This window comes from Bufo gargarizans, chromosome 2 (genome assembly GCF_014858855.1).
Source record: "Bufo gargarizans isolate SCDJY-AF-19 chromosome 2, ASM1485885v1, whole genome shotgun sequence".
NCBI lineage: Eukaryota > Metazoa > Chordata > Amphibia > Anura > Bufonidae > Bufo > Bufo gargarizans.
The window spans coordinates 552,528,699-552,543,052 of NC_058081.1; the positions used below are offsets into that span (position 1 = coordinate 552,528,699).

The 14,354-nt window shown below is 45.4% G+C and overlaps 1 protein-coding gene across 1 annotated transcript in view; it reads left to right on the forward strand.

Annotated features, from left to right (window-relative positions):
* LOC122928586 (ETS-related transcription factor Elf-5-like) overlaps window positions 1–2,873 on the forward strand; it is a 36,225-nt gene extending 33,352 nt beyond the window's left edge. Inside the window, exon 6 of the mRNA XM_044281567.1 lies at window positions 1,869–2,873. Within this exon, the coding sequence (XP_044137502.1) occupies window positions 1,869–1,977 (109 nt within the window). The 3' untranslated portion in view covers window positions 1,978–2,873. The remainder of the gene's footprint in view (window positions 1–1,868) is intronic.
* The last annotated feature ends 11,481 nt before the right edge of the window (window positions 2,874–14,354 follow it).

Here is a 14,354-nt window from a genome sequence, read left to right on the forward strand (position 1 = left end):
TAGTCACTCACTGCAATATGGTGAGAGTCACTGCTCCCATAGGTGTTGCACTTGCAATCCCATATTTCCAGTGCTGACCAGCCCTGTGTGAGCAATAATGGCGGGCTTGGCGGCGATGTTAATAACCCTGCTGGCACATGATGAAGCAGTGATGATGATGATATAGCTGCCGCTTGTGCTATGAATGTGATGGTCTATGGGCCATAGACCATCACATGATTTTTAGGACTCTGCTGTGACATCTACCAGTACTTGTAGGATAGCAGTAGTGGGTCCTCTTTCTTGCAGAGCTCATTTGCAGCTGCACATGTGGCTAGAACGGTGCTAGTAAGAGGACCCACTACTGCTATCCTATGTGATGCTAGTGTACTCTAGCTACTAGCAAGCAGCCAGAGCAGAGACCGTCTCCGAGTCTCTGCTAGTCACGTCGCCACGGCCGCCCTCACCTCACTCCCTCAGGCGGCACGCAGCTTCTCCTCCGCCGCTCCAGTCACGTCGCCACGGCCGCCCTCACCTCACTCACTCGGGCGGCCCGCTCCACTTCTGGCCAGTACTTCCAGACGGGACCACTCCCTCTCCTGGCTGAGCCTGCGCCTGCGCCTGCACGCACGGCTCTGCCTCCGCCCCCCCCCCCCCCCTGTGAAGTTAGCCGCTGGCAAGTACTGTGCAGTCTGTACTCTGCGACTGCAAATCAGGGGCCAGGGCTTCACTCAGTCTCTCCTGGGGGGCCCCGTCGCAATTGCGACCGTTGCGACCCCTATAGCTACGCCACTGGTGGTTTCTATTATAAAAGTAGAGAAATTGAAATTTGGAAATTTTTCCCACATTTTGGTAAATTTGGTATTTTTTATGAATAAAAATGTGTTTTTTTTAACTCATTTTTACCACTGTCATGAAGAACAATATGTGACGAGAAAACAATCTCAGAATGGCCTGTATAAGTAAAAGTGTTTTAAAGTTATCACCACATAAAGTGACACATGTCAGACTTGCAAAAAATGGCCTGGGCAGAAAGGTGAAAACAGGCCCAGGGTTGAAGGGGTAAAATTAGTTGGCTGGTCCTGACAAAACCTGCAGGTTCAGCTGACATTCATTAAATGTGTAGGTGCACCTAAAAGGGCACCTGCACGCATCTTTGTACCTATGAAACTGGATGACCTGCTGCATGTGTGCTTGGCAGCTAAATGCAACCTTGTTGGGCCCATGTTCATATGTGCCTGCATTGCAGAGAAAAATGAAGTTTTAATATATGCAAATGAGCCTCTAGGAGCAACGGGCGTGTTGCCATTACACCTAGAGGCTCAGCTCTCTCTGCAACTGCCGCACCCCCTGCACCGTGATTGACAGGGCCAGGCAGTGTAAACATCATCACATCTGGTCCTGTCTATCAAAGTGGAGAGGCCGCAGCAGTTGCATAAATGCCTTCAGCTGCCAAGCGCACATTCAACACATCAGCCAGTTTCATAGGTACAAGTCTGCTGACAGATGCTCTTTAAGGCGGAGTTTACGCTTCAGTTATTTGATCAGTTATTGTGAGCCAAAAACTCATAGTCAAGCCTACTCAGAGATGAGGTATGATGGAAAGATCTGCACCTGTTCTGTGATTTTGACCAGCGCCTAGTTTTTGCTCACAATAACTGACCAAATAACTGAAGTGTGAACTCCACTTAACCAAAACAAGGTCTTAGTTCATGTTATTGGGAGAGGGGAAGACAAAACGAAACCAGGTAAACCAGCCTTAATCACACAAGCTTGTATGATATTGACTTTTTTGATTTTAGGAAGAAATGCACAAAAGACAATTATAGAACTCAAGCTATGAGACTACTTGTAACAAATACTTACAATTCATGTGTGCTCTGTTCTAGACACTACTACAAGTCAGGGATCCTGGAGCGTGTGGATGGAAGGTTGACTTACAAATTTGGCAAGAAAGCTTATGGATGGAGAGAGGATTCACCAAAACAACTGACTTAGTTCCACCTCAGGATTTGCCTAGTCATTGTTTGGAAATCTCTCATGGGCATTAAGAAGACATCTCAGGAGCACATTCACAGATAAAGTGAGGTTCTTATCACATGTTGCAATGTGGTATCTGGAAAAAGTTCTTTGAACACCTGAAATACTTGGGTTCCAGACGTTGTACGGGGTTCAACATTTCCAGCATGCGGAGAACAATTTTGAGCAATGACCTCATTCTTTAATCTACTTTACTAGAACATGCGCATTTTTGCAATGAATGACCTATGAATATGTAGATAACTAGAGACTAATCCACAGGGCTTCCATGGCAAATCACAAAGTCAGTATATTGGCTGCACTAGTGCCTCAGAAAAACCTGCGCCTTTAGCCCCAGTATCACAAGCAGCAATTGAGCCTGGAGCAGAAAAGATCTGTAGATCCTGGTAAGTGGACACTAACAATTAGTGCCCTTCTAAAGGCAGCCAACGTTGGTCCAGTTTAATGGCACACTGAGAAGACTAGGACCAGAACTCAAGAATGTATGGGGGGGCATAACAGGTGCTTCTGATGACCAGAAGGCAAGAACATTGCATGAACAGCAAAGGAAAATCTGAAGAAACAATCCTTTCCACCTATCTTAGAAGAGGTTATGACAGGATATCCGATCTTTGGACAAGAAGATTTTTCTGCCAAGAATAATGGTTAGCAAGCCACCTTTTCACCCACAAGCTACTGTTCTGTTTACAATGGTGTAAGCACTCTATGGTGCATTTAAATAACCAGCTTTCTACTAATGGGACCAAAATATGACATTCATGGGCCTTGATTTATTACTGTAAATTCATTTATCATTTACTTGTAAGATTTTGTAAATTAGATTTGTACATTAAAGACTATGCCTAATCTCTAAACAACCTCTCCCACAAGCCTTTCTTTCTTTCAAGCGACCCTCCAGTTCAAGGAAAAAATAATAATCACATTAACTAGAGACCATACAGAACACACGTACCTGGTGCCCTCCTTTTCATCTTGTCAGCTGTAGATCCATCAATTTCCATGCTCTTCTTCTGCCATCCAGTTGGCCACACCGCTACTCAAACTATCTGGCGCATCTGGTAGCACAGAACATTTCTTGCTGACCAGTCCAAGACCAGGACTGGAAAAGCAGGAAGTGTCTTGGACTACTGATGCACAATGTGTGTCAAGTAGTCTGGGAAGCAGTGCAACCATCTTGGATGACAGAAGAGGAACCCAAGAATCTACAGAAAAGGAGAGTGAAAAGAAGGCGATTTCCCCCCCCCCCCACCCCCTTAAACCGGTGGGTCGCTTTAAAGATGCGCTTCAGCAATTTTCTTTTGTCTATATATTGCAGTATAAGCTTTTATTTGAGCACAATGCAGAGGCTCTTCTGTATTCCTTGTGTATACTTGTTTTAGATGTGTTACACAGCACTTGGAAAGTCTTCAGACCCTTTTTTATTTAAGCACAAAGCCAACACATAAAAAGTTCAAATTTTTCCCCATCATTCTGCACTCAATACCCCATAATAAGGCCTCTTACACACAAACGTATTTTCTTTCCGTAACAGTTTTTTTTGCGGACCGTAAGCAGAACCATTCACTTCAATGGGTCCGCAAAACGCAAAGTTTACTCAGTTTGCATTCCGTATGTCCGTTCCACAAAAAAATTGAACGTCCTATTATTATCTGCATTACGGACAAGGATAGTACTGTTCTATTAGGGGCCAGCTATTCCGTTCCGTTTGCGGACCACAAAATACATATGGTCGTGTGCAAGAGGCCTAAGAAAGTGAAATAGAAAGTTAGAAAGCCCTGCTTATTTATTAAGGCTAGGTCTACATGACGACATTTGTCGCGCGACATTTTGTTGCACTAATGTCGCGAGACAATTTTTATAATGGCTATGGTGTCGCACTGCAACATACTGCGACGCCACAGTCGCAGAAAAATCGATCTCGAATGGATTTTTTTGCGACTGTTGCGTTGCAGTCGCAGCATGTCGCATGTTGCAGTGTGACACCATAGACTGCCATTATAAAAATTGTCGCACGACATTAGTGCAACAAAATGTTGCGCGACAAACGTCGTCGTGTAGACCTAGCCTTAATCTTGCATTGACATAAGTATTCAGACCCTTTACTCAGGCTTTTGTTGAAGCACCCATGGCACCAATTACAGCTCTTCTTGGTTATAATGCCACAAGGTTTGCACCCCTGGATTTTTTTTGCCATTCTTCTCTGCAGATCCTCTCAAGCTCTGTCAGGTTGATAGACACCATTGGTGAACAGCCATTTTCAGGTCTCTCAAGAACATTTACAGAGTTGTCCCTTGGCCACTCCTGTGTTGTCTTGGCTGTGTGCGTGGGGTCATGGTCTCGTTGGAAGGTAAACCTTCAGCCCAGTCTGTGGTCTAGACTAGAGCACACTGGATCAGGTTTTCATTACAATTGTATCTGTACTTTGCTTCATTCACATTTTCCTCAACTCTGACCAGTCTCCTTGTCCCAGAGCCTGAATAACAGCCGTACAGCATGATGGTATCACCACCATGCTTCACTATAGGGATGGTATTGGGTAGCGCTTGATTTCCTCCAAACATGATGCTTAAAACTGAGGCCAAAAAGTTTAATTGTTTCATCAGACCAGAGAATCTTGGTTTTCATTTTAGGTGCTTTTCTTTTTGCAAATTTTCATGTTCTGAGCAGAGGCTTGTTTCTGACCACTCTGCTATAAAGCCCAAATAGGTGGAGTTCTCACCTCGTTTGGTGGGTCAGTCAGCTCTAGTAAGAGTCCTGGTAGCCTTAAACGCCTTCGATATGGCTACTTTCACACTCGCGTTTTGTGCGGATACATCATGGACGGATCTGTTCAGATAATACAACTGTCTGCATCCGTTCAGAACGGATCCGTTTGTATTATCTGTAACATAGCCAAGACAGATCAGTCTTGAACACCATTGACAATCAATGGGAGATGGATCCATTTTCTATTGTGCCAGTGAAAACGGATCCATCCCCACTGACTTACATTGTGTGTCAGAACGGATCCGTTTGGCCCAGTTTTATCAGACGCTGCAAGCAGCGTTTTAGTGTCCGTCTCCAAAGCGGAATGGAGACTGAACTGATGCATTCTGAGCGGATCCTTTTCCATTCAGAATACAAACTGATCCGTTTTGGACCACTTGTGAGTCCTGAACGGATCTCGCAAACGGAAAGCCAAAACACCAGTGTGAAAGTAGCCTGAAAATTATGGAGGCCACTGTGCTCTTGGGTACTTTCAGTGCAGCAGATTTTTTTTTACCCTTTTGCAGATCTGTGCCTCCACACAATCCTGTCTCTGATGCTAAAGACAGTTCTTTCCTCCTCATGGTTTGGTTTTTGCTCCGATATGAAAATCATGTCCAATCAACTAAATTTACCACAGATGGACTCCAATCAAGGTGTAGAAACATCTGAGATGATCAAGAGAAATGGGAGGCACCAAGAGCTAAATTTCAAGTGTCATAGAATACATACCGTATATCCACGTGAAATTTTTGTTTATCCCTTTCAATAAATTAGTAAACATTTCACCTGCATACAGGGTTGTGCTGACTGAACCCCCCACATTTTCTTCTTTGTAGTATATATTGGAGGCGTGGCGATCTCTATGCAGTCATGCACACCTGACCAGTTAGTCTGCCCTGGAGGCTGGTTTTAAAGTCAGTATAAGGCCTCATGCACACGACAGTTTATTTTCACGGTCCGCAAAAACGGGGTCCGTAGGTTCGTGACCGTTTTTTCATCCGTGGGTCTTCCTTGATTTTTGGAGGATCCACGGACATGAAAAAAAAGTCGTTTTGGTGTCCGCCTGGCCGTGCGGAGCCAAACGGATCCGTCCTCAATTACAATGCAAGTCATTGGGGACGGATCCGTTTGATGTTGACACAATATGGTGCCATTTCAAACGGATCCGTCCCCATTGACTTTCAATGTAAAGCCTGGAGTTCTTTTATACCATCGGATTGGAGTTTTCTCCAATCCGATGGTATATTTTAACTTGAAGCGTCCCCATCACCATGGGAACGCCTCTATTTAAGAATATACTGTCGGATATGAGCTACTTCGTGAAACTCAGATCCGACAGTATATTCTAACACAGAGGCGTTCCCATGGTTATGGGGACGCTTCTAGTTAGAATACACTACAAACTTTGTACAAGACTGCCCCCTGCTGCCTGGCAGCACCCGATCTCTTACAGGGGGCCGTGATCAGCACAATTAACTCCTCAGGTGCCGCACCTGAAGGGGTTAATTGTACTATCATATCCCCCTGTAAGAGATCAGGGCTGCCAGGCAGCAGGGGGCAGACCCCCCCCCCTCCCCAGTTTGAATATCGTTGGTGGCACAGTGTGCGCCCCCCATCGGGCCCCCCGTCCTCCCTCTAGTGTAATAAATCGTTGGTGGCACAGTGTGCGCCCCCCATCGGGCCCCCCCTTCCTCCCTCTAGTGTTATAAATCGTTGGTGGCACAGTGTGCGCCCCCCCTCCCTCTATAGCAGTAACAACATTGGTGGGGCTCCGATCGGTAACCATGGCAACCAGGAAGCTACTGCAGCCCTGGTTGCCATGGTTACTTAGCAATAGTACAATAGTAAAAGACTCATAGTTACCTGCTTGCTGCTGCGATGTCTGTGTCCGGCCGGGAGCTCCACCTACTGGTAAGTGAAAGGTCTGTGCGGCGCATTGCTAAAGAACTGTCACTTACCAGTAGGAGGAGCTCCCGGCCGGTCACAGACATCGCAGCAGCAAGCAGGTAAGTATGAATCTTCTACTGTTGTACTATTGCTAAGTAACCATGGCAACCAGGGCTGCAGTAGCTTCCTGGTTGCCATGGTTACCGATCGGAGCCCCAGCGATTAAACTGGGACTCCGATCAGAACTCCGCAGCCACCAATGATGGGGGGGGGGGGGGGGGGGGGGGGGATAATGGGAGGCCGCACACTGCCACCAATGTTGTTACTGCTATAGAGGGAGGGGGGCCGATGGGGGGCGCACACTGTGCCACCAACGATTTATAACAATAGAGGGAGGAAGGGGGGGCCCTATGGGGGGCGCACACTGTGCCACCAACGATATTCAAACTGGGGGGGGGGTCTGCCCCCTGCTGCCTGGCAGCCCTAATCTCTTACAGGGGGATATGATAGTACAATTAACCCCTTCAGGTGCCACACCTGACGGGGTTAATTGTGCTATCATATCCCCCTGTAAGAGATCGGGTGCTGCCAGGCAGCAGGGGGGCAGTCTTGTACAAAGTTTGTAGTGTATTCTAACTAGAAGCGTCCCCATCACCATGGGAACGCCTCTGTGTTAGAATATACTGTCGGATATGAGTTTTCACGAAGTGAAAACTTAGATCTGAAAAAGCTTTTATGCAGACGGATCTTCGGATCCGTCTGTATGAAAGCAACCTACGGATCACGGACACGGATGCCAATCTTGTGTGCATCCGTGTTCTTTCACGGACCCATTGACTTGAATGGGTCCGTGAACCGTTGTCCGTCAAAAAAATAGGACAGGTCATATTTTTTTGACGGACAGGATACACGGATCACGGCCTCGGCTGCAAAACGGTGCATTTTACGATTTTTCCACGGACCCATTGAAAGTCAATGGGTCCGCGAAAAAAAAAACGGAAAACGGCCACGGATGCACACAACGGTCGTGTGCATGAGGCCTTAAACTGAGTCTGCTTTCATAGCACCTACCAGGTTAAAAGCAGAGTGTGTCTGGCGTGCATGCTGTACCTGCACTCCCTGGACTTTGTGTGGCTGTCATGGCCCATAACAAGTAGGAACTAGTGTTAGGGACCACTCAGAGGCGACCTTGATGTGGTGAGTGGCTTATTACGCTTTGGCCAAAATGTACACTAATGCCTCATTCAACATCCAGCATAGTGGCAGGGCAGAGTGCTGGTTGCAGAGTGCCATTGCATTTGTGTTTTTGCATTTCACCATAGCAATGTGCACCTGCATACAGGGTTGTGCTGACTGAACCCCCCACATTTCTAAAATTCTGTTTTCACTTTCTCATTGTGGGGAATTGAGCGCAGATTCATGGGGGGAAACCTGTTTGTTTTTTTTAGCACAAGGCTACAGCAGAACAATGTGTAAAAAGTAAAAGGGTTCAAAGACTTTCTGAACGCACTGTCTGACATTTTGATTCTTTATTCCCCTCCGATATGGTTCCCATGAAGCTCCTGGCTTTGGCGTCTACACTACGAGTCCTATCTCCTAGCAGCCAGTGATAGATCAGTGATATGGCACTTCTGTCCTGACACAGCATTCCTTTCATGCAGTTTCTGCCCATCTCCCCTGGTTCCTTGTTATCCCTTATAGGCAGCGAGAAGAGAGTGAAGCTACATCTTATAGGATACACTGGAGATTCTGCACTCACACAAATAAGATAAACAATTATGCCTTATTCACACTTCCGTTATTTGGTCAGTGATTTCGATCAGTCATTGTGAGCCAAAACCAGGAGGGGAGATACACAGACATAAGGTGTAAGGGAAAGATCTGCACCTGTTGTGTGCTCAGAGCTGCACCTGGTTTTGTCTCACAATCACTGATGGAAATCACTGACCGAACACAGAGAAGAAAAGCTCACCTTCTCCCTGGCTGTGACTCTCTCTACTTTGAATGGGCAGCTCGCAGCCAGGAAGAAGGAGACGCCCCTTGAGAAACACGGCCGTCTCCTCCTCCCTGTACCGATGGTATGGATATACATACCAGGCGGGAAACCAGCGCAGCCCACATCTCTTCAATATGCCCTACACTACCAGGTATTTATATGGTAATGTCAGGACCTATGAAAGGTTTTCTTTAACATGCAATTTACAACTTTCATGTTTTCAATACTTTGCCTTTGATCTGGGAAGGTCCTATGGCAAGTCTATGTAGAATAGAGAATCCGTGTATATGTGATCACATGCCATTATCTAGGCACAAACACAAGGCCCATATGTGACATGCCATTTTCCAAATCTTTGATGGCCATTTAGGATGCGGTCACATATTTGCAACTGTGCCCTCTAATGCCGTATTCACACACTGAAGACCTAATCAGTATTTTGAAGCCAAAGTGAAGAGTGAATGCACAGAAGAGGCGTAGCATACATCTTTCCATCCTGGTTTAGGTTTCAAACTAATGAGGTAAAACACTATCCACAAGTGCAATCTGAGAATTCAGGGTACAGCTACACAGTGAAACGTATCGTGCGACTTTCCATATAATGTATGTTCATGGTATCGCAGTGTGACGTACTGCTACTGCAATGTGACCGTTGCATAAAATCCAACACTGCTGGATTCTGTGTCACAAGTCGCGACTTTTACTCCATTGACTTCAATGTAAGTTGCATGAGACACAGCGACATTTTCGCAGCCAAATCCCAGTTATAAAATAAAAATGTTGCAGACAAGTTGCCTGTATTTTTGTGCGGCACAACTTTATGGCGTCCTTCCCTTAGTCCTCATGGTATCAGTCCTAAACATATCCAGCTCCAATCCCAAAGAACTGTGTTCATGATCCGCCTGGGAAATTAAATGTACAAGACAGGCAGGCGATCAACCACTTTATGTACATAGTCTAAGCAGAGGTTGTGTCCTTCACAGCAGGAGGTCTACAGGACAAGCTGTTTTACGCCCCAGATTATACTAATGTGCCATCATATAAACCACACGTACACAGGAACATTTCTGACCAAGTGTAACTAATGTGGTCGTTGCCATAGACCAGTGATGGCTAACCTCCAGCACTCCAGCTGCGGTGAAACTACGACTCCCAGCATGCTCCATTCTGAGAACACCCAAACAAGTGTAGATCTTGGGAGTCGTAGTTTTACCACAGCTGGAGTGCCGGAGGTTAGCCATCACTGCCACAGACTAAAGGCATTATCTGCACACACAATAATACTTTTTTTTTGTAATAACATTTTTTAGGACTACACCTCTGACCCCTCTCACCCCATTGAGGGTTATCTACTGTAATATATGTTGCAATTACAGATTGTACTTTTTCTCACTGGTAGTTGTGTTTCCTAAGGGTACGTTCACATCTGCGTTTAGAAATCCGTCAGACATAGCCACCAATCACCACTGACTATATCCGGAAGCTTTATAGCAGAAATGCCGGCTTTCAGCTTAAAAAAAAAAAAAAAAAAAGTAACGCGTGCAGGTCTTTTTGTCCAGTCAAAAGCCAGCACTGTTGCCGGGACCCATTCTAGTCAATGGTAATCCAGCGCTTTACATCATTATCTGGCTATGCTAGATATGGTAACTCAGTTAGGCAGGATATCCCTCTGACAGAACCCAGATGTGAACCTTTTTAGGAGGTAAGAATTACCCACAGGGTACTGTGTAACAATGTTTAAAGCCTCATGCACACATCCGTGGAACACGGAACGTGTGATACCGGCCTGGATTTTTTCTGAGTGCAGGAGCGCACGGCTCATTGGTTGCTGTGAGTACAGTAATACACTCATATAGCTCATACCAGTGCATCACTGTACTGCGGCGGCAGCAGCAGGAAGCGCACGGCGTCATAGAAAAACACTGCTTGCATGCAAGTTGGATAGGTCTGGTCTGTGCTTGTGTTCAGCGTTTCAGTTTTTTCCACGCGGAGGCAATCAGTTTTTCTAAAACCGAATAACACTCATCTCCTAGCAACACATTGCATCCAGACGCCTTCTGTTTTTCACACAAGCCCAATTCACTTCTATGGAGCCAGGGCTGTGTGAAAAACGCACAATATAGAACATACTGCGATTTTTCCTGAACGCAGAGATGATTAGTGATAAGCTCATGTGCACAGATCCACTGAAATCTGGATGTTATGCGTTCACTACACAAATTGCATCCAGATTGAAAACTCGCTCTGGTGAACGAGTCCTTAGTCTCTCCCTTACAAATTCTATGTAAATTAGAAATAAACAGGAGTGACATCTACATACCATAGCGAGACTGCATTGTTGGCGGATTACAGCCCATGACCTCCGAAACAACTCTAGCTATACGCCTATTAATACAACACTTTAGTGTGTGGACTTTTTAGACAACCACGGTGCGCTCCCTTTGCACAGGATATCTCAGGGTGAAGTGTCCTTCCTCGAGTCTAGCGAGTGCAAGCATACGCGTCAACTTATGCTCCTCACCCCCTTGCAATTCTCCTTTTAGAAGAGCCAAAGCTAAATTTGGCGGCTCCATGGGATGCTTGGGAGGCAACCTCTGGAGAACAGTCAGGCCTGCCTAAACAGCTGGAGAGTGAATGTCTATGAAGGTTGGAGAAGTTTAGTCTGTCGCCTAGTACAGCCCATGAGAATGTTGCTTTGACACAGGACTGCAGGTCTACGCATTGCAATTCTATCTTGTTGCACAAACTATGCAGTGTTCAGCTCTGCTACCTCTGTATGGCACAGCTGCATTTCATCTGCCCAGCATATTAACAGTGCAACAGCCTGGCACTTACACTGATGGACATTAGGGAAGATTACCTATACTAAATGCACCAGAAATGTGGCTTAATTTTTACACAAAAAAAAAACCTTCAGCGCCACATTTAGGGTCCATTCACACATCCGTGTGTGTTGTAGATCCACAAAACACAGGCACCGGCAATGTGCGGACCGCACATCGCCAGCACTAATAGAATATGCCTATTCTTGTCGGCGTGTTACATGCAGCAATCATCCCCTCTGTATGGAGACAGGCAATCACTAATGAAATCTCTCCTCTTCCCCATACAGATTCATCGTTGGCCAGCGGCACATCCCTGATTACAATGGACTATATGAGACGTGATCATCTGATGAATGAGCGTTTGTGTGATAAACATTAGACAGGATTAGGGCTGTATTACATTATGCAATCTGCCAGGTGATTGTCGGGAAGGAAGCATTTCTTCCAGGCAATCGTCTGCTTGTCAACAGAGAAGACAACGCAGCGATCTCCTCCACAGGATATGGAAGAGTGATCCCTAACGCCATCGCTCGTCCCCATGAATTTAAGATCTGGATCAAGAAGTTATGTGTCAGTTCTTGATGCTGTTTTCATGCAGAAAGCATAGCCGATTAGAATGGGGCTAATCCATGTGTTGACCCACGGCAGTTGTTAATGCTAATCCAAAGGAAAAATAATTAAAGAAATAAATTTAAAAAAAAAAGTGCACATACCTTGAAATGCAAAAACCCAACATCAAATCAACTTACCACCTCCAATATACCATATATTTTAGAGTATTAGATACACTTTCTTTTTGGCTACCTCTAAGGGTCAGTTTAAGGCCCCTTTTAGACGGGCGAGTATTCCGCGCGGGTGCGATGCGTGAGGTGAACGCATTGCACCCGCACTGAATCCTGACCCATTCATTTCTATGGGGCTGTTCACATGAGCGGTGATTTTCACGCATCACTTATGTGTTGCGTGAAAATCGCAGCATGCTCTATATTCTGCGTTTTTCACGTAACGCAGGCCCCATAGAAATGAATGGGGTTGCATGAAAAATCGCAAGCATCCGCAAGCAAGTGCGGATGCGGTGCGATTTTCACGCATGGGTTCTAGGTGACAGTCTATTCACTGTATTATTTTCCCTTATAACATGGCTATAAAGGGAAAATAATAGCATTCTGAATACAGAATGCTTAGTATAATAGTGCTAGAAGGGTTTATAAAAAAAAAAAAAGTTAACTCCCCTTATCCTCTTGATCGCGTAGTTCCCGGTCGGTCTCTTCTTTAGCTGTGGGCTGAATGACCTGTGGTGATGTCAGATCACATGCTCCAATCACATGGCCCATCACCATGGTGATGAAGCATGTGATCTGACATCACCACAGGTCCTTTAGCCCACAGCTAAAGAGACCAACCGGGAACTACGCGATCAAGAGGATAAGGAGAGTTAACTTTTTATTTATTTTTTTTAACCCTTCCAGCACTGTTTTACTATGCATTCTGTATTCAGAATGCTATTATTTTCCCTTATAACCATGTTATAAAGGGAAAATAATACAATCTTCAGAACATCAATCCCAAGCCCGAACTTCTGTGAAGAAGTTCGGGTACCAAACATGCGCGATTTTTCTCACGCGAGTGCAAAACGCATTACAATGTTTTGCACTCGCGCGGAAAAATCGTGCATGCACCCGCAACGCACCCGCCTCTTATCCGAGCCAAAAACATGACGCCCGGGTGAAAGAGGCCTAACACAGTTTTGGGCCGAGTAATACGCCTGTAAACTGCCTCATTCATTTCAATTTACACTTGTAAAAAAGAAGCAGCATGCCCCATCTTGGGGCAGAATCAGCACTGATTTTTCCCATTGTAATTAATAGGAAACAGAAAAATACACATAAAAAAACATATCTAAAGAATAAATCAAGGCAACTGGACTTACTGTAGATTTCTTGAAACGTTTCACTCGTTCTTCCAACAAGCTTTCTCAATTCTGAGTGACTGTACAAGAATTCTCTGGGAATAAATATGTAACTGAATCAACATCTGGTAATTATACCCAGCATGGGGTCAAAGGTCAACCTTGACTAGAGACGGGGGGGGGGGGGGGGGGGGGTTTAGACATCTATTGTCTGCCACATACAATGCTGTCTTGACACCTTTTTCTGGGAGGTCATTATCACCTACTGACTCCAATTAGGATAATGGAATCAACACCTCTGACCCCATGCTGGGTATAATTACCAGATGTTGTTTCAGTTACATATTTATTCCCAGAGAATTCTTGTACAGTCGGTCAGAATTGAGAAAGCTTGTTGGAAGAACGAGTGAAACATTTTCAAGAAATCTACAGTACGTCCAGTTGCCTTGATTTATTCTTCACAGATATAGCATGACCTGGATAAATGAGAACCTTCACAGACACATCAAAAACACTCCTAATTTTGGAGCAGAAAAATCTGCTTGGATTCAGCGCAGATTTTTTACACGTGTATTTTGAAATCAGCCATGTGAACTGACCCAAATACTCCAAACAGGAGACTTAGGGCCCTTTCACACCTGCGTTATAGTCTTCCGGCATAGAGTTCCGTCGTCGGGGCTCTATGCCGGAAGAATACTGATCAGGATTATCCTAATGCATTCTGAATGGACAGTCCGTCCTTCAGGATGCATCAGGATGTCTTCCATTCCGGAACGGAACGTTTTTTGGCCGCAGCAAATAGCGCAGCATGCTGCGCTTTTTGCTCCGGCCAAAAATCCGGAACACTTGCCGCAAGGCCGGATCCGGAATGAATGCCCATTGAAAGGCATTGATCCGGATCCGGCCTTAAGCTAAACGTCGTTTCGGCGCATTGCCGGATGCGACGTTTAGCTTTTTCTCAATGGTTACC